Consider the following 20,404-nt stretch of genomic DNA (forward strand, 5'->3'; position numbering starts at 1 on the left):
AATACAGGTATGGTCCTATTTTATTGTAACCAGTCAGAAGACCTTGGCTGACCTTATTCTTCCCTCCTTCATGGGTGAATTTTAATGACATAAATAATACCTCCGTGAAGCCGATGCTTTAAAAGAAGGCTTTGCAGGCCACCTATCATCAAGCTACAGGACAATCATGTCCCTAGTGTAACTGAACTCAAGTTCATTTGCCCAATACACAGCAAAGCTAATCACGGGGACATCGAGTGTGCAGCAAGAAAAGGGTTTATTCAAGAGGTAGCCCAACAAGGAGACAGGAGGCAAGGCTCAAATTCGCCTTCCTGGAGCAGAAGAGTGAGGGGTACTTAAGGCCAACAGAAAAGGCCTGGGTAAAAAGTTGCAGCTGCACTTCTTAGTCCTGTTGGTCACCGGTTTCAATCTCCACTGCCTTTTGATCATTCCTCACTCATGAGGGAATTGGGACAACGACCACTCTAGTTCCTTCCTGCTGAAATGGGGTTAGATCGGGGTTGACAAATGGAAACTTTATGTATTTAGAATGATTCTTTGATTTCTTGGAACCAGCTCTCGAAAATAGAGTTTCAGGTCCTTCAGTGGCTCGACAGTCCAAGCAGGATTCCTTTTGATGTTCTCCTGGACAGGGTGCTAGGGACCTGAGGATTCTTGTGGTACCAGCTCAATGTGGTGCTGAATCCACCACTGAATTCTCTTCCGTTTCACTGGAGAATGGCTGGTCAACAGCACCTCATAAGAGGTCCTGTTCCATGAGGTCAGAGTTGGTCCTCCAGGTGCCTGCTCTTATGGTCTTTGGGACACCACATCTCCAGCATTCAGACAAGTGTTAAGGACACATCTGTGGCGTTCATCAACCTGCCAGAAGCAAACATAGAGTATTTCCCAAAGACTGAGAGTATCCAGTTCCCTAACATGAGCCCCATTGGAATGCCTAAGTCATGAAAAGAGTATAGAATATATATAGAGAGAGAATATTTTATATATATACATATATAAATATAATGGTTCGGGGGGCTGAAACCATGCCTACTTCTAGAGGCCACTCTTACCCAAAGCAGGGCAACCAGCAAAGCAAACCGACTTTCCCAAGTTGGTTTCATGGCAAAATTTTTGCCAGAGTTCTTTTAAGTAGCTGTTTCATTTATCCAGGAAGCATGTAATTTCCAGTGAATGCCCAAGGCACTGGACACTTAGTATGACTTTAAGCACAAACACCACTCCCTTGTCACTCTGAATTGTTAGCGGCAATCCAAATGTAGGAATTATTTTAAAGTGTTTTGACAACTTCTGACGCCTTCTTGGAATGCATGGAAAAGCTTCAACCCAACTTATACAGGAATCTACAGCAACTAGCAAATATCAAAAATGACCAGTTGGTTTTGGCACCATGGTAAAATCTACCCACCAGTTTTCCCAAGGGGCTCATTGGTACCATAAAGTCAACCCTAATTCCTTTTTTTAAATTTATTTATTTGACAGAGAGAGAGTGAGAGCACAAGCCGGGAGACAGAGGGAGAAGGAGAAGCAGGTACCCCGCCGAACAGGGAGCCCGACATGGGACTCGATCCCAGGACCCTAGGATCATGACCTGAGCTGAAGGCAGCCGCTTAACCGACTGAGCCACTCAGGCGCCCCAAGTCAACCTTAGTTCCTAAAAACTGTCTGGTCGTATCTGAGTCTGTGCTTGTCTCTCAAATACGACATTCCAGTGGCTTGGTTGTATGATGTTTCCAATTGTGTCTTTTTCTTATTATTATAGTTCTGCTTTAATACAGTAAGATTTTAAAATACACAGATATTGGGGGAAGAAGCAAAGCAGTAGGAAGTACTGAGAGCACAATTTTGCTTTAATTTGGGTCTTCAGTTTCTAATTGTAACAGCAATCACACTTCTCAACAATGTCCACCAGTTCTGCAAACACATCTGATGGTAACATTAGAGCAATACCATTACACTGGTCTTGTCAAATACCCACTCCATAAATTCACTGTTTCATCCGGGTTTTTCATAAGAAAAGAGGCATATCTGTAATTCACAGAGTCAGTTCTGAAGACTTAGATATGAAGTATTCCTGTCAACTTGCTTCTTGAACTGAATTTAAAAAAAAAAAAAAAAAACAGTATAGGGGCGCCTGGGTGGCTCAGTTGGTTGAGCGTCTGCCTTTGGCTCAGGTCATGATCCCAAGGTCCTGGGATCAAGTCCCATGTCGGGCTCCTTGCTCAGCGGGAAGCCTGCTTCTCCCTCTGCCTGCCGCCCCCCCACTGTGCTTGTGTTCCCTCTCTCTCTGACAGACCATCTTGGCCCCAGTCCTGGTTGTCTGATGGCAGATTTCTCTTGAGAGGCCTAAAGTTGTAATAAAAAACATTGTTTTCATCTACTGCTTGGTATTCCTGTTCAGTTTCAGTTAAGAAGCCACTTCCAGATCCTGATCCGAAGCCAGAGCCAGAGCCAGATCCAAAATAGTCCTCAGAAAGAGGGAAAACATCATTCAAGTTCTGGGATCTTGTCATTGAAGCAGGGTCAGTCCTTGGAGGAAGGATTCTGTTGGATTCACCGAGAAGTAGGTTGAATGTTGGCCCCTTCTCATCCATGCGGTTTGCAGAATTACCGTCAGGACTGCAGCAAACCCACTGGTACCTGGCTCTCCGCACAGGACAACCGTGAACTGAAGAATCCAAAAGCAGGACAGCAAGAGCCAGGAGCAGCCGCATGGTGACCAGTTCACTTCAGTTCACGATTAGGAAATGTAGCAGCATGCACTCTGTTCCTTGTAGAAAAAGTTCAAAAACCTCAAACCCTGCCCAGAATACATGTCAATTTCCTCTCCCCACTCCTGTCCTTGTCTGTGTCCCGGCCCCCAACATAAGAATACTCACTGAGAGTTTCTGAATCTTGGAGGGATGGAGTAGGGATGAAAGATAAATGCTTTATATGTGTTTACAAAGGAATATTTTACCAAATTTCTGAAAGTCATAGATAGCTTAGAAAAAATGTTCTTAAATCTGGAAGAACAAACATCAGAGAACCAGAAATGTTTCAAACAAGAATCACTAAAATAATATATAATCAACACCTTTCCTATTACTACTTTGGGATATCGTCTTCCAGAAGTTTGGGGGCTGTGTTTTCCATATTCTTTAATAATCCCAGGAGGTCCCAGGTAGTCCTTCAGCAAAATTTACCAGTTTGAAGGTGGTAAACCTTTGGGCCTTTTTGCAAGAAGTAACCTTGGTCATTTAATGATCCAAGAAAATTTTCAAAATCAGCATCCTGAAATGTTTATTGCTCTTTGGCAATCTGTGGAAGCTAATGAAATTGAAATCCTCAGCATCTTTTTTGGTTGCTTCCTCTCTCCCTTCTGACCTTGCTTGGGCCTCTGTTAGATAAATAAGAGATCCCAGCTGCCTGGTGGGCCATTTAACCATTGGCTCTGTTTCCAGAGCTCCAGGTAAAAATCTTGAGGAATTTGAGCAGCTTCCGTGGATGGCCTTGGATGGACATACTGCCGAGCATAACCCGTGTACTTTCTCAATTGCGGGTGAGGATTGGATCTTGGGTTTCACCAGGAACCACCTTTAATCTTTCTCATGATGTTTTATCAGAAACCACTTCAAGTACAGAAGTATTTGAATCTTGAGGATTCATATGAGCTGCCATGGTTCTCTGCTTTCCAGCTCTTAATGCAATCACATGTGCAGACAATAAAGTGGTCGTGCTTCTCATTTGGAGTGTACCAGGCTAAAGACCAAGTCAAATCTGGACAACAAGGTGCTCTCCCTTTTTAAATTCTCAGAAGCGGGGCGCCTGGGTGGCTCAGTCGTTGGGCACCTGCCTTCGGCTCAGGTCATGGTTCCGGGATCCTGGGATCGAGCCCCACATCGGGCTCTCTGCTCGGCGGGAGGCCTGCTTCTCCCTCTCCCACTCCCCCTGCTTGTGTTCCCTCTTTCACTGTGTCTCTGTCAAATAAATAAAAATTAAAAAAAAAAATTCTCAGAAGCTGTTTGTCTTTAATTTTTGAGCAAACGCTGTACCCAATGTGGGGCTCGAACTCATGACCCCAAGATCAAGAGTTCCATGCTCGGGGCGCCTGGGTGGCTCAGTCATTAAGCGTCTGCCTTCGGCTCAGGTCATGGTCCCAGGGTCCTGGGATCGAGCCCCGCATCAGGTTCCCTGCTCCGCGGGAAGCCTGCTTCTCCCTCTCCCACTCCCCCTGCTTGTGTTCCCGCTCTTGCTATCTTTCTCTGTCAAATAAATACATAAAATCTTAAAAAAAAAAAAAAAGAGTTGCATGCTCTACCGACTAAGCCCGCCAGGCGCCCCAAAACCGCTGGTCTTTATTGTCGTGTCCTCCAACTGGCCTTAGAGCAGCAATCCTGGACATTCTCGCAGGGAGGCTGCACAACCACAGCAGCCTCAAGGCTTTGCTGCTGCATTACTTATAACAAGGCTTCGTGTTCATTATCCATCTTCTCAAACTCATCTATTCCACAAATACTCTGATCACCAAGTAGAAGGGCATCAGCTTCCAAAGCAAAATCTCCAGAAGAACTAGCTTTTGAAGAGTTACCATCGGGCACCTGGGTGGCTCAGTTGGTTAAGCGTCTGCCTTTGGCTCAGGTCATGATCCCAGCGTCCTGGGATCGAGTCCTGCATCGGGCTCCCTGCTCCTTGGGAGTCTGCTTCTCCCTCTGCCTCTCTCTATCTCTCTCTGTCTCTCATGAATAAATAAATAAAATCTAAAAAAAAAAAAAAGTTACCATCAAGCCAGAGGTGTGTTCTCACCACAAACACATGCGTCATGGAGCAATGCTGCATGCTGCCTGTAGGGATCGGACTCTTTCCCAAGCCTGCATCTCCAACTACAAGGACACAGGGATCTCCTCCAATCGGAATTCTGTTTTTGTCATCTGCCTATTTTTGGCTTCCCCCAGAGTGCCACTGCTGGACCTGCTTTAACAAGTTCATGAGCAGGGGCGCCTGGCAGGCTCAGTCAGAAGAGCGTGTGACTCTTGACCTTGGGGTTGTGAGTTCAAGCCCCACGCTAGGTGCAGAGATTATTTAAATGAATAAAACTTAAAAAAAAAAAGGTTCATGAGCAAAAATGATAGGGCAAAGCAGGTTGACAAAGAGTTTAAACAGGTTTTCAGCCTCAATCTCGGAGGGCATAAAGGTCTTAAATAAGAACCCCATCAACACTCCAAGCTTATACCCATCTTCGGAAGCCTTTGTTTTCTGTCTTTTGCTCTTACTAACAAAACCTTCTCCAATGTACAAAAGGAACATGCATTTGTCATTATTTCGAGAACCTTCTTTGGCATTTGAGACTTTGACAGCTCATCTTCCTCAATTCATCCTGTCCCATGTTATCAAATCCTATTCTCTTTGAATGCAGTCTTCCCATTAGTTCCAGAAATTATCAGAGCCCCGTATTTGTCAAAGTCCTCTCCATGAATCTTCTTAAAACTGAGACACATTTGCAAGAGTGTCAGAGTAAAACAACAACTGCAAATGACCAAAAACTCAAACCCGGCTGTGGTTAAAGATCTGGTTAGAGTTCATTACAATGCAATCAACAAGGAAATGTGGTTATTTTTGTGATACATAACACTTTAATAATTAGAATTACAAGTGATGACATTATACCAGGACATATCAAAACCTTAGGAATTCTGGAACAGTTACAGCATCCACCCACGTAATATACTCTCTGAAGGTTTATCATCACTTATTTCAATGCTTCCCATGGAATTGGACACAACAACTAAGCCCAATTAGTAACAAAACTCAACACTTCATTTACAGGTTGAATTTGGGGAAGTTTATCAGAAATATCAGAACAGATCATTACAAAGCTTAATACTTAATGATCTATTTTGCTAAAGTGGCAATAAGAGATTCTAAAGGCAAATACAGAGGGTTATATGGTTGTTAGCAAAACTTCGCTTTTTTAATATTGAGAAGATTCAACTTTAAGTAATCAAAGACCTAATTAGGGCAAAACATGGAAACTTTGTTTTTCTAGGAAGATTACATTAAAGAAAAACCTTTGTTTACAATTTCTTATTAAGAGTGGACCAATAACTAAGAAAACCAAACTTTTTTTTAAAGATTTTTTTAAAGTAATCTCTACACCCAATGCATGGGGCTTGAACTCACAACCCCAAGATCAAGAGTCTCATGCTCCACCAACTGAACAAGCGAAGCACCCCCAAATATCATTTTAACAGAGAAAACCCAAATACCAATCTTATACCAGTGTGCTTCTGATAGCAAAACTCATTCATTCCAAAGAGATGAATTTTGTTTATTTGGGTTTTTGGCGGGGGGGCAGTGGGAGGAGAGAGAGAATCCCAAGTGCAGAGCCTGGTGTGGGGCTCGATCTCATGAGCCTGAGATCATGACCTGAGCTGAAATCAAGGTCAGACACTCAAGTGACTGAGCCACCCAAGTGCCCCGATTTGTTTTTGTTTTTTAAAGATTTTATTTATTTGAGAGAGAGAGAGCACGAACAGGGGTGGGGGCGCAGAGGGAGAGGGAGAAGCAGACTCCCCCGCTGAGCAGGGAGCCCAATGTGGGACTCGATCCCAGGACCCTGGGATCATGAAGTAAGCCAACGGCAGACGCTTAACTGACTGAGCCACTCAGGCACCCTATTTGTTTTATAGTAAACTCTAGTTTAATTAAAAGTGGGGTTTGAACTCATGACCCTGAGATCAAGAGTTGCCGACTCCACCAACTGAGCCAGGCAGGCACCCCAATAATAAGATGAATTTTTTTTTAAATTATGCAGTCCCTCCTTTTTCTCTCCCTGTCATCTCCCATGTTGATATATACTTTTTTTTTTAAGATTTGTTTATTTATTTTTAGGATTTTATTTATTTGCCAGAGAGAGAGAGCGTGTGCACAAGCAGGGGGAGCGGCAGGCAGAGGGAGAAGCAGTTTCCCTGCAGAGCAGTCGATCTCAGGACCCTGAGATCACGACCTTTCTTTCTGCTATGAAGTGTCTGCTATCTGAAGGCAGATGCTTAACCAACTGAGCCACCCAGGTGTCCCTTGTTTACCTATTTTAGAGAGAGCAGGAGGGACAGAGAGAGAGAATCTGAAGCAGACTCTGCACTGAGCGCAAAGTTGAACTTGGGGTTCAGTCCCACGACCCCGAGATCATGACCTGAGCCAAAACCCAGAGTCGGACACTTAATCACCTGCGCCACCCAGGTGCCCTGATACATACTTATTGAGACAAGAACATGCAGGGCGTTGCATGGATCTGAGTTCGTGTGAGTATTGGGATGTGCTGACCAGAATCCCCACCAGGAATGAAGGGCTCTCAGCTGTGGGGGAGCTGCCAGCAATCCTCAGCAGCTAGATGCCATCAGGGACTGCCTTGACTGCAGACAGCTGCCTTGCCAAGGTCATGCCCTCTTCCCAGGTGGTCACATCCAATGACTATTCAGTAGGAGGGTATAGAAGTCCAGCCCTTTGCCCCAACTTACGATGGTTCTGAAGGGTAATCTAACTTTTGGAACCCCAGAGAATGAGCTAAGGCTTCTGTGGGTGTTGGCTCACTGCTCCACGTCTGCCTGGTCCTGCTCTTCCCCACCTTTCCCTTCCCCAGGGGCTGATCACTCTGTAACAAGCTTTACATACTGATCTCCGAAATCGTCCTCAGTCCCAGCCACAACAAATTCTCTTCCAAAGATGCCTTCTCACAAACCTTCTACAACTATGCTTTTTACATTCAGATTTTGTCCTACATTTTCCCTCTTTAAATAACCGATCTCACTTCCTTTGCATTGAGCTCTTTCTCATTATTTCTAGTAGTCGTGATTAAATTTATTCTTAGCTCCTAAAAACCTTAGTTTCTACTGAAAAGTAGTCATCGTGAGCAGTTTGTTGTACCAGTTTTTCTGTAATAGCCAAGCAGATAAACCTATGCTTATTAATTACTTACATCTGCTTATTTGTTCAACAATTATGTGTAGATTACCCATAAAACTATGAGACATCAAAGTTGTAAGGTTTTTTTCCCCTTTCCTAACAAATTTTGCAGGAGAGATGACCTGAACCTGCCCGACTCGCAGTAAACACGGCAGAACAGTTCTCATCTAATGCTGACAACTCTAAAAACCTGTTCATTTTTATTAAACCACCGACCTTAAATTAGCTTTAATGTCAAATATTTTCCCAGATCATGGCAACTGGAGTTTTAGAATGCCCAATCCTTACAAGTACTTGCCTTTAAACCAACTAAATAGAGCTCTTTCACAAACTAATTTTAGCAACACCATCCCGAGATCGAGAAGATAGCTCACACTTAAAACATACATGGGCACACAAATACGCAAACAAGACGCAAACACAATCTTAAAGCCCATATTTCCAAATACATTATAATATATGCATCCCTTCATTGGTCATTTTTCTCCAGAGTCTAATGAATATTGTGGCCAAGCAGGGCGGCAAAAAGAGATGGCCCGATTTTGGAGAACATAGCCCCGAGGGCTACATTCGGGAATCAAATGGTCATTTCCCCGTTTCCTGGTAGAACACAGCCAGCTTTACCCAAAGATCCCAAAAGCCGCAGCGGCAGACAGACCGGAGCGCCCCCCCCCCCCAGCGCAGGTGGGAACGGCGGGGCCTCACCAGCTGAACCCCGCGGCTTCCTAGTCTGCGTTTTCTTAAGACAAGGAGGTGACGACAACTCAAACCCCCTAATTACAGGCCACCAAAGGGGAGGCGGAAATCTAGCAGAGCCAAACCAACGAGAGGAAGGAAGGGCTCAGGGGCCACCACACAAGACACGCTCACCGAGGGAAGCCTGTCCAAACCGTGTCCTTGTCGCAAGCGTGGTTAGGCGCTGAAGGCTGGTGGCCCCCGTCGGTTGGGGCCCCGGGGACGGTCCCCAGGATAGAGCCGAGGCGGCCGCTTGGCCTGGTCACGGCACTCCCGTCCCCGCTCGCCCCCAGCCCGCCCCCCAGCGGCCTCCCTGAAGGAGCGTCAGGGGCCTCTGAGGGCAAGTGGGAAGCTCGGGGGGCAGAGCGGCCGCTGCGCTGAGGGGGGCCCCGAACCCTGTGCTTCCCGCTCCCCCGGCGCCCGCGCGCCTCCTCTGCCCCTCGGCGGGAGCCGGACGACCTGCCTGGACAAGGGGCAAGAACCCAGGCGACGCGGCAGGGCCGAGCCTAGATCCCTCGGCGCCAGCTGCGCTGGCCCGTCTTGAGGAGGATTTAAAGATGAACCAGACACGGGCTAGTCTTCGAGAAGCTTCAGCAAGTACAGAGGGCCTCCCTGTCAGCGCTAGCGCCCGAAGAAACGGAAATCGATCCAAGCTCGGTACGGGAACCCGGAGGGACACGGGCGAGGCAACAGGGCCGGGGGCGGCACGCGGAAGCTTCCGGGCGCCACGAGGCTGCGAGGCGCGGGAGGAGCCCGGCCCCGGGGGGGGGGGGGGGGGGGCAGCGGCCAGAAGCGCGCAGGCGGCGCCCACAGGAAGGCCCTGCGCCGCTGGCTTTGTCACAGCCCCGAACGAGAAGCGCCCCCAGAGTCTGCCCCCGTGACGTGGAGAAGCGGCGGCGCGTCTCTGGCACCGAGGACCCCGCCGGTGGAGCGAGCAGGTCACAGCCCGCGAGGCAGCACGGGGACGGCGCAGACCGAGAGCCCGACACACGTGCACACAAACTCATTCCACGTACGTGAGCTTTTCAGTCAGGCCACGCTAAACCGTAGCTGTTTGGAAAAACTATAGTGTTAGAGGTTGTGTGTGCTTTCGGCACACACGGGGGCCTCTGGGTGCGCCGGCCGCGACAGGGGACGCCGCCTCCTGCCAGTTGACTGAGCCGGGCGGTCAGGTGTCACCGCTTTCCCGGAGGTGTATTATACTCACAGTGCAAGAGTCTCACCCCAAGGCAACTGGGGATTTAATCAGATCCTATCAGAACCCAAATCTCTTCCTGAGAGAGATGGAATAATTTATCCTCAAGTCCCACTTTCCAGGAACCCCGGGTGTTTCTTAGTCTAATCAGAACCTGGGGGACGTTCCTACAGAAATGCACATTAGAACCCCCCTAACCCCGTGCGCTACACCTGGCCTTCAATATGGAACCTGTGGCCAGACTGTGATCCTGACCTGTGGCCAGAAAGCTCCAGAAGGGAGAGGGAAGTCTGGAGGCTGCAGGGCTTGGACTCCCGACTGCTGTCCCCCTGAGGGGACAACATAGAGGAGTGAGTTCTAGCACAAAGGTGTTTCCCCGGGCGGCGGTATTTAGAACAGGACGGACAGCGAGAGCTGCCCACGCCGACAGGACACCCACTCAAGCCAGCCTCCGAAGTCCTCTTCCCCATTCAGGAATTTATTTCCATGGAAAGTCTTACAAAGGCTTGGATATTAAATATCATTTGCTGAACCAACTTCATTGGGAAGATGAGAATTCCTGGAAAAAGATGAAAAATTCAGGACCACACACATCAGTGACTACAACGTGGTGTTATTTTTGTCCTTTCGCTGCTTTTAAGTTGACTGTAGGTTCTTTCAATAATCCTTCAGTCATCCTAATGTTTTCTCTCAAGCATCTCTTGACAAGAGATTTGAAGAGCCTCTTGGAGCATCATCAGTGGTTCTTCCAAGCCCGAAATCTGTACTGGACTCGACATCGAGGCTGGTGCCTGGCAGCCCTCACAGGGACACCTCGGCTTAGTGACTGGAGGTGCTGGGGTCCCTGTGAAGAAACTGCCAGGACCTGTGACCGTCCAAGGACGTTTTCTCCTCGTCCTTTTGGCTACTTCTTCTTCTTTTTTTTTTTTAAAGATTTTATTTATTTATTCATGAGAGGCAGAGGCAGAGGGAGAAGCAGGCTCCCTGCGGAGCAGGGAGCCCGATGCGGGACTCGATCCCAGGACCCTGGGATCATGACCCGAGCTGAAGGCAGACGCTTAACCGACTGAGCCACCCAGGCGTCCCTTGGCTACTTCTTACTAGAATATCTCTTTGTACTGGAATAAGACATGAGGTTCCTGCAAAACATCAGTAGGAGGTCAAGTGACTGAGCTAATACTGACCCAGAACTGACTCCACACCAGGCCCGGAGGAGGGGGCTTACACCTGTCAAGTGACCTGGTCCTCACAACACCCTTGTGAGGTCAGCATGCTGTCCCAATCTTAGAGGACATGAGATACCTTCTTGCGTGTGACCTCAGACAAGTTACTTAACCCTGCGTCATAGTTTCCCATCTGTAAAATAAGGACAATAATTCATATCTCTTATCTCCCAATTCTGTGTGGAGGCTCAGGAGTCAGACAGACCTGGCCTGGAGCCCTGCCACAGGGAGGGAAGCACCTGCTGGGGCCCACTGCAGCCCGGCCACCTCCTGGGTCTCCTGGTCCCTAACATGAGCTGATGCGGACTCCACGGGGTCTGGCTGCTCCCTGCCTCTCCAGCATTCCAAGTGGAGGGCAGGAGCTCCCTGGGCCTCTGGTCCGCTTTGCAGTGGTGAGACAGTCATCGCAAACATCCCAGGATTGTGGCCTGTCTGATAAAAAAGCAAACTTCTACAGGCCTGGGCTGGATACACAAGCTAGGGGCTGGGCTAGGCAAGCTTGGTTGGAGGGAAGGCACCGCAGAGCCCCGGACAGGTAATCCAGGGCCAGAGTGTGGGTTTAAATCAAGCAGTCCTGGGCTCAGCCCAGCTCTGTCACTTACCATTTTGGGTTTCTGTGCCTGTTTCCTGTGCTCGGACGGGAGCCCCTGTTCCAGCAGCGCCTGGAAGGGGCTCCCACGCGGGGTAAATCTGACTCCCCCCCCCTCCCCCCAAGGGGTTTCGTCCCGTTCGGCTTGGCCACAGAGCTTTGTGTGCTCCCTCCCCGCGCAGCCCGGCCTCCCCAGGCTGAGTCCTTTCTGTCGGAGGCCCGTGACCACGGATGAGGCCCCGGGGAGCACACATGCGCTCCCAGGATCTCCGGCTGGGGACCAGGCCCGGCTTCTGGGCTGCAAACGCGGCGCTCGGCACCGGGAAGGGAGGTGCGCGCGCGGGCGGGGCGGGGCGGGGCCTGCGCAGGTGCAGGGCCTCGCCGCCAGGTGACGCCGGCCTCGGCGGAGCCCCGCCTGCTTGCCGCGCCCAGGCTTCTGCGAGGACCCCCCTGGCGCCCCGGCTCCAGCGCTGTGTCTCTGGCGTACTTCCCGCCACCCCCCGCCCCAGGCCTGGGAACCAAGCCCTGGGAACCAAGCCCTGGAACTGCAGTCCTGCCTCACCGAGATGGGGAAAGGCGAATCGGGGCGACTTGACACATGATCAAGCTGTGTGACCTTGGGCATGTCACTCACCCTCCGTGGGCCTTCTTACTTTGACTTTACAAAGTACTTCATTCAAGATCCGGAAGCTGGCATTTGACTCCATGATATCGACAGAACTGGGACCGGCCCGAGGTTGTAGTGTCAGGGTGGGAGAAACGACCATATAGTGTGAGAGCCTGAGAGTTGCTCTCCACAGGGCCGGGTGATGGACAGGTAGATGGATTCAACTCCCAGGGGGCCCCTGGCTTCTCTTGGCACAATCAAAGGGTGGAAGATGGCTGGCCAGCCTGCTGCCAACTCCAGGGCCCCCTTGCCCCTGCCGACCTGCCCTGGAGGATTCTCACCTTGACTCCCAGGCTCCAGAGGGGTCAGCCTCTGCTCCCCCACTGCCTCATCACCAGTGTGACTTGTCACCAAACAGAGGAGCCCCATCCCCGTGGTATCTAGCAAGCACTCCTAGTTGTCTCCCAGTGTCATTTCCCAGCCTCCCTTGGGGCTGGGTGTGGCCAACAACCTTGTTCTGACCAATGGGAAGGGAGCATTCTGGACGTGCGCATGGGAGGCTATGCCTTTATAAGGGGTGGGGAGCACAGTCCCCTTTCCCAGCCCCATTCTCCCTGGCTGGTCTTCGACTCAGGGAGGGAGGCTAGTGAGCATCTTCAAGCACGAAGACAAGGTGGGTGCCACACCTCAGGAATGGCAGAGCAACAAGATGGAAGGAGCCTGGGTCCTTACCCACCCGCTTCATGTTTCCAGTGCTTTTGGGAGTGGGGGGCTTACAGCACCTCTCCATTCTACAGAGCATGTAAAGGAGGGCTCAGGAAGACAGAAGCATCTTCACTGGGTCACACAGCCCGTAAGTGGCCAGGCAACAGGTCAAGCCTTAGTCATGGACTCCTAAGTCTGGGCTCTTCTCAAAATCACTTCCTTCATTCCTGCCTCGAGGGTCCCAGGGGAAGGGGCAAAGCAAGAGAACTGGGAAGGGTTGGGGGGGAGGGGGCCAGAGCAGCCGGCTTCAGGAACAGAACCAGAGGACGGGGAGGCAGTGGGCTGCTGCTCTTTCCCACGGCCACCAGAGCCCGTCTGCAGGGGCAAACCTCCCCAGCGCCATACCTGCCCCTGGATGGGCCTGGGGCTCCGTGTCCCGCCGCACCTTCTCTCTGTGTTCTTCGAGAAACTATTACAGGTGCCACGCTTACAGTTTGTGAAGTCCTTCCCCAGGTACATATGGATCAGGCTACTTCCCTGCTTTAAAACGTCCCATGGCTCCCAGTGCCAGAGGGCTGAGCCCTACACCCCGAGCCTGGTGTTTGAGGAGGCTTGTGATCAGGCCCTGAGCCCTTCATCCCATTCCCCACTCCCTCTCCAGCACCTGCCCCCCACCCATGCTGCCAGGCTGTCCACCTGCTGTTCCTGCTGCCTGGAATATCCTCCCCCTCTACAGCCTGGGTAACTCTGCTGACCCTGAGACCCAGCAGGAAGGCCCCCTCCTCCATGAAGCCCTCCCTGCTGCCTGCCCCCCACATGGAGTCGGCTGTCGCTTCCTCAGCTTTTGGTGGATGGTCTGTTCACTTCACCCCCTGATGCATCTGGATGGGGCCCAGGGCTGGCTCCTCTCTGGTCCCCAGAGGAGGTGGCTGAAGGGTTACTAGCCTCACTTTCACATTATATAGGAGAGGAAACTGATGGACAAGAGCCAGTTGAAGACCAGAAAAGCTCCAGTGCCACAGTGTTTCCTGCGGAGCCCCCTCCTCATTAGAGGCCTTTGCCCGCCTGCTGCCATTGTCCCTGCTTTGCAGAGGAGAAAACAGAGCCATAAGGGGTGAACTGACTTGGCCACGGTCGCAGGGCTAGTGGGACATAGTGTAGCATGGGTGACAAGGGGTGATAGTGTCACCTCCCTCTCAGGGTTGTCTTGCACACTTAGGAAGGTAACAGGTATGAAGGGGCTGGTAGCCAGAGGGAGCTTGACAAGATGGCGACTTCCGACTGTCATCCCTCCCCTAGGGACTCAGGCAGGATGCTGGCTTTGCTCTGTCCCCCCAGGAGGGTCTCATCTCCTTGGCCTTCCCAGTGTCACCCAGGCTGTACTCCTTCTCTTCTCTGGGCTTGGGAGAGCAATGGAGACGGGAAGCTCATTCTTCCCAGGAGCTTTGCCAGTGACAGAGACACCAGGGAAGCCATTGCCCAGCTCAGAGCTTCCACGGGTGGGGGGATGGACTTGGGGTTCCCATCCCAGCAACCCCTGAAGCCTGAGCCCAGGGTGGGGACCTGTAACTGTGGGGCCTGAAGCCCAGCTGTCATTCACAGGCTGGGTCACCCGGGTCTAATCACCATGCCTCTCTGGGCATTGGTTTCTGCCCCTATATAATGGGGCATTGGCACTGGGGTTCTGGATTCTACTTGCCAATCATTTCTTACTGAACCGGCCTACCAGTTCTTCCTGTGAAGGACCCATTCCAGAGGCAGGAGCATGGAGGGACTCCCGTGATGTGCCCGGACTCACCCAGTGACTGAGCAGTTGCATCAAAACTGGGTCTCGGAGCCCCCGTGCTCTCTCCTCTCCTTCTTAGTTGATGCTGTGGTCTTGCTGGGCTGGGGCCCCATGGGCATTCAGCTGTGTCCTCTAAGTGCTTCTGGGACGGCCCAGAGACAAGGATGGTTTTAGACACCCCTGGGGCTCAGGCAGGAAATCTGGGGCAGCCTGGACCCAGCCAGCGGGGTTGTTCCTAAACTGGAGATGAGAGAAGATGAGTTCCCAGGCCCGGCTCTTCTGTGGCCCTGGGCGGGGTTGTGACAGGCAGGACATGACAGCTGCTCCCTGCCCGTCATGGCTTTCGGAGAGGACAGGGAGCCTCAAGGAGGAAGGGACCTCAGGGTCCCTGTGTCCCGTTCCCTGCACCCCGGGAGAAGCTTGGGGGGGAAATGCCGACCACCTTGGCCCCAGGGGACACCTCGCCCAGGCCTCTTCTGGTGCAGAAGTAAAGGAGTCCAGGTCACACAGAGGCAGATCCAGGAGGGAACCGATGTCCCAGTACTAAGGCCACTGGCTTCCCACACATCTGCCATGGCGCTCCCTCTGTGGAGGGGGAGAGCACTTAGCAGCCTGGCTGTGTGTCTGCGCGGCCTCTCTGAGCCGCTTTCCGCTTCTGTAAACTGGGCCTATCACTGGCCTCCCAGAGCTCTCGAGAGAATCAAGCAGGCTTATGTTGAGGGAAAGAGGACCCTTTTCTCACTACCACCCCAGATGACCCCAGGGAAGGTTTCTCCAACTCCTAAATCCCGGCTTCTGTGCCCCAAACCCTGGGGTCAGAGGAAGGAACAGCTGTTTTGTGGGCAGCCACTTCGTGCCAGATACGGAACATCTGTGCTCTTACCTAAGCTTCAAAACGGCACTGGGAGGTAAGTATCATTCCCTGCTTTTTGTGCAGATGGGGAAACTGAGACTCGGAGATGAGTCCTTTCCTGCTGTCTGGGCTGGAGCCCCAGGGATGCACATTAGGAGGGACCCCCAGAGTGGGGGAGACACAGGTCAATGGAGGGCCAGGGCTAGGGAGGGGCAGGACAGACCCAGTCCTCCCCTCAGAGGGGACACAGGACCTAGGCGCAAATCCCAAACACGGATTTCAGTTCTGTGAGCAGAGCAAAGGAGAGCTGGGGGAGGGTGTATAATGGCGGGGTGGGGAGGGGCAAGGCTGACGAGCCCTGGGGGCCCACAGAAGGTGCAGAGAAGGTCTGAAGGACCGGAAGGAACCAAGGGGATGACTGGGAGTGGGAGTTCCTGCCAGGAGTCAAGGCAGGGGCCAAGCCCCAAGGCCAGAGCACAAATATGGGGATGAGAACAAGTTCAGCTACCAGGGGACGGAGGAGGGTGGGGGCGCAGGAGCCAGTGTGTGCAGATGGGAAGGGATTTTAAACTCCATTTGGACAGCGCTGGGGAGCCACTGAGGGTTTTAAGCAGAGTGAGTGAGTGGTTTAGATCCAGGGGAGAAGGCAGCTAATTGGGGATCCAAAGAGGGAGGTCCACAGGACTTGAAGGATTGGGGGGTATGGGGGAGAGGAGGGAGCCTAAGGTGACGCCCCCCTCCCCCCCCCCTTTTGATGGTCCTCTGGTGGGCAATGGGGCCCTTTACAGGGCGGGGAACAGGAGGAGTAGGAATGGGCCATGATCACTGGGAGCAGGGACACTTCTGGGGAGGTGTCTGGTTGCTGAAAGTGAGGCTGGGCTTGTGGGCCCAGCCCCGCAGAGCCCCAACGTCAGGGGAGGGCAGAGGCGGCCCAGAGGAATAAAAGTCAGGAGGGGCAGGCAAGAAGAGCAAGTGTTAAAGGCCAGGGCAGGTGGAGTCGCAAGGACAAGGACGGGAGACTGTCTGAGCTTTGGCCTCGAGGTGGTGTCCCCAGGAAAAGCAGCCACGGGGGACAGGGCCACAGACAATGTTGGGTGCAGCGTCGAGCGAGCGGTAGGTGGGACTGCCCGAGGGCGGGCGGGGGGGCGGCGTAGAGGGGTCAATGTGCGGGAATGGAGGTCGACTGGGGGTCTCGAGCAAAGAGGGGACAGGAAGGAGGCCACCGCCTCAGTGGAGCCTGAACCACAGCCCAGGCGCAGAGCGGAGGGACTTCTCTCTCGAGCTCAGGCCGCAGGAGCCTTCAGCCCCACGCGGCGGCAGGAAGGCGACCCCGGCCTGGCTCTCCGACCCTACACGACCCCTGGCTCGGCCCCATGCGCTCCGCGGGAGGCCGGTAGCCTCACGGTCAGTCCCGCAGGAGACTCCGCCCCCAGGGGTGGCCTCGGTCGCTCCCAGGGATGCCTGTCCCCGAGGGCTGGGCAAGGAGCCCCCGGGGCGCTGAGGCCACCCCCGGTCTACTCGGCCGAGCTGGGTTCGAGGCCTAGCCGTGCTGTGTGGCGCCCTGCGAGGTGGGGTGGCCCAGGCCGGCGACTTCCTCGAGCGCCCCCCTCCCCGCCCGGGGCGCACAGCCGGGTCTCATTACCGCCCCTCCCCCTCCCCCGCGCCCCACGGGCCGGGGGGTCTCGGCGGCCGGGGGAGGGGCGGGTTATAATCAATCCCAGCCCGGAAATTCCTCCCGAGGGGCCCGGGCTGCGGGGGCCCGGGGGGGGGGGGGGCGGCTCAGAGCCTGGCCGGCCGCCCGCGCCACCCCTCCTCCTCCTCCGAGCCCGCCCCCCGCATCATGGAAACTGGGCCGCCAGCCGACCCCCTCGCTCCGCTCCGCATTCCTGCCTCAGGGGGCGGGCGGGGCTCGAGAGCTGGGCGGCCCGGTCAGGCCCGCGGCGGGGGGCGCCCCCAGTGCCTCGGCGTTGGGGGCCGACGCCGCCTCCCCACTCCAGATGGGGCACATCTTCTCAGGGAAGGCCGGCGGGACCCGTGACCCTCCGTTAGACTCACTCAGCTCTGAGAAGCGGCTCAGCCCCGCCGCCTCCACCCCTGCCGCGGGCTCCTATTCACTGAGCGCTCGCGGGACTACCTAGGCTGCGCCCCGTGTCGCGTGCCCGCCCCCAACGCTGGATTTTCGCCTCTTGCGAGGCGGACACCATTAAGCCCATTTTCCAGGTGAAGGCAGTGAGGATCATGGAGGGGAAAGGCTGGGGGGCGGGCGGAGCAGGGACCCGGCCGCCTCCTCCGGGGAGCTCCCCGGACGGCGCGGGGCAGCAGTGGGCTCTCAGACGCCCCCGTGAGTCCTCTCCCGGGCGCCTGGGATGAGGGGCTCAGACAGGCGCGGGAGGGCGTGCGGGCTTCGAAAATCCTGTCTGCGCGCTCGCTGCGGAGCCGGGCAGGGCTCTCCAACTCCGGGTCTCAGTTTACCCACGTGGGAAGAGGGGGCCCTCCCAGGCCTCTGCGAACGACATAAGTCCGGGACTCGGGCCCCCGGATCCTCCGAGTCACCAGGCGAGCACACAGCGCTTACCTGCGACCCTCAGACCCGAGCTGCTGCCTGCTTCCAGCGGTGGGGCCTGGCGGGGTGCTAGCCAGTCAGTCCCCCGGGCTCCTGGGGGCGGGGTTTGGGCGGGGCCGGGCGGGGCCTGGGAAGGGGGCGGGGCCAGGGGGCCAAGACTCGGCGGAGACGGCGGCAGTGGCCGGAGCCGCGGCGCGCGGACTCGGACCAGGGCCCGTCCCGGCGCGGCGGCGCCAGGTGAGCAAAACTAGGGCCCCGGGTTCGCCCTCCACTTTCCTCAACTTTTTGTTTGGCCCCTCCCTCCGGAAAGGCCCTGGGGGGCGGGAGCCCGGTCCGCCCTTTTCCCCCGGGCGGAGTGTGGGCGCGGGCGGACGCGGGACCCCAGAGTGCGAGGGACCCGGCCCAGAGCAACTTCCCGTGGCCTGAGACCTTCCGACTGTGGCTCCGAGTTTATAACCCCTGCGGTCCCAGCGTGGACTCACGCCTTCCAGAGTCTTGGGGTCTCTCCGCACGCCTCCGCCTCCCTCCCCGCAGGGACGCGCGGGGGCTCCGGGCGACCTTTCCGGAGTTGGAGCTGGGGCACCAGCTCTGGCCCGGGGCGCGGTGGTCTCTTCTGCGGTTTCGGGCTGGGGAAGAGGCTCCACACTCAGAGACGACCGGGGAACGGCCCTTGCCTCCTCCCAGGACGCTCCCGTGGCTGTGCCGGGAAGAGCACAGCGTTAGCTAGGGTCCGGAGGCCCGGCGTCGGGTCCCGGGGGAGCCCCCTCCTCGTGTGACCCCGGCAGGGGGCTCTGCCTCTCTCTGGGCCGCAGTTTCCATCTGTGAAAATCAGGCTTTGGACGCCGTAGACTCTGCGGCTCCATGCTAGGCCCTGGGCCTTCGGCACTCCTGTCGGAGGCAGGGATGGGGTGTCGTGCCTTGAGCTTCGGGGGTGCGGATGGGGAGTGAATGGGGCAGCAAGACCTCCTTCCTGGGGCCTCGGCACGGATTCCAGCGCTGAAACTGTTTAGAAACCAGACTGGGGGGAGTGAAGACGCACCCCTGGACAGCGAGGTCCTAGCCCTCCTCCCCTGCGGCCCAGGGCGTCTGGGCGGGGGGCCCCCGTTTCCTCCCCCCCACACCCCCCTTCCGTGGGGGCCACACCACACACAGCCCAGCTACTCCTTACCCGGCCCCGCTTCAGTTCTTAGGCCCCAGGACGGGAAGGGCTGAAGCCAGGCAGCCCAAACTGGGGCGGCCTGAGGTGCTGGGGCGGTGCTGCTCCGTCCGGGACGCGGGCCACTGAGGCCTCTGGTGGAGGAGGCCGGAAAGGAGGACAGGCGGCGGGAAAGGGGGATGATTCATCCTGAGGAGCTCGAATTGGAAACGCTGCAACCTGGGAACAGCCTTGCCCGGGCCGACGGGAGAGCTGGGGGGAGGTCTCCCGGCAGGGCCCCAGCCCAGCACCTGCAGCCCCCTGCCCCCTGCCCTGGCCACTGCCCGGCCGCTGGGGGAAGGGAAGCCTCTTCTACGCGGAGTTGAAAGCCATCCTGGGCAAAGTCTGCCGCTGGTCTTGGTCAGAACGGTCTTCCCGGAGTCTAGCTCAAGTCTCTCCTGCTGCAGCTTCAGTGCAGGCTGAGGAGGTCTGAAGGAGGGGGTGGGCAGGAAGAGGCTGGAGTCAGTGACACCCTCTCCTTCCTCCGCTGCGGTATGTAAAGCGCAGTTGGGGGGTAGGTGGGGCCCGCGAGCGACCCCAGCGGACCCCGGGCGGTCTGAGCGCCCCCTCCCTCCTTTACTACGGTGCACCCACGTGCGGGGGTGAGGTCGATCCCGGGCCGGACTTACCCTGGAGACGCCAGTGCCGGGGGCCCGCACACCTCCCGAGGCCCGGGGTCGGCGGGCTGGCGAAGAGGGTGCAGGCGGCCGGAGCCCCGCAGCCGCGAATGCGCCAGGTAGCAGTTCGCGCCCCCCTCCCTCCTCTCCGCCCGCGGGTCCGGCCAACTCCGGCTTCTGCCGCGCGTCCCTGGCTCGGAGCTCCGCTGCGGAAAACCCGAGCGGGGGCGGCTCCCCGCCTCGCGGCCCGGGAAAATCCGGGGGTGGCCGCCAGGGATCTCCAAGCGGCCTGGGCGAGGCAGCCGGATCTTGCCTCCCAATCTGGCGCTCCGACCCTAGGCCCGTCGGTTCAGTCCTTGCCTCCCATCTCTCCGCAGAGCGCCCGGACGACG

General features: G+C 55.2%; 1 protein-coding gene, 1 long non-coding RNA gene and 2 pseudogenes across 2 annotated transcripts; all 4 read right to left on the reverse strand.

Annotated features, from left to right (window-relative positions):
• Window positions 1-17: 17 nt before the first annotated feature.
• LOC123859874 (uncharacterized) lies at window positions 18-20,393 on the reverse strand. Its single transcript, XR_010411037.1, has 4 exons — window positions 20,025-20,393; window positions 19,369-19,824; window positions 8,815-18,897; window positions 18-861 (listed from the first exon to the last, which is right to left on the reverse strand). It is a non-coding gene; the product is annotated as an uncharacterized LOC123859874 (long non-coding RNA).
• Window positions 1,598-3,556, reverse strand: LOC123860413 (serglycin-like). Its single transcript, XM_064589650.1, has one exon. The coding sequence runs from the start codon at window positions 2,715-2,717 to the stop codon at window positions 2,226-2,228; it is 492 nt and encodes a 163-aa protein (XP_064445720.1). The 5' UTR covers window positions 2,718-3,556; the 3' UTR covers window positions 1,598-2,225.
• On the reverse strand, window positions 3,175-3,839 carry LOC123860414 (DNA helicase MCM8-like; annotated as a pseudogene).
• On the reverse strand, window positions 4,443-5,340 carry LOC135363949 (DNA helicase MCM8-like; annotated as a pseudogene).
• Window positions 20,394-20,404: the final 11 nt, after the last annotated feature.

Source organism: Mirounga angustirostris, unplaced genomic scaffold, assembly GCF_029215605.1.
Source record: "Mirounga angustirostris isolate CCGP_5_RB_7025 unplaced genomic scaffold, mMirAng1.0.hap1 SCAF_4, whole genome shotgun sequence".
NCBI lineage: Eukaryota > Metazoa > Chordata > Mammalia > Carnivora > Phocidae > Mirounga > Mirounga angustirostris.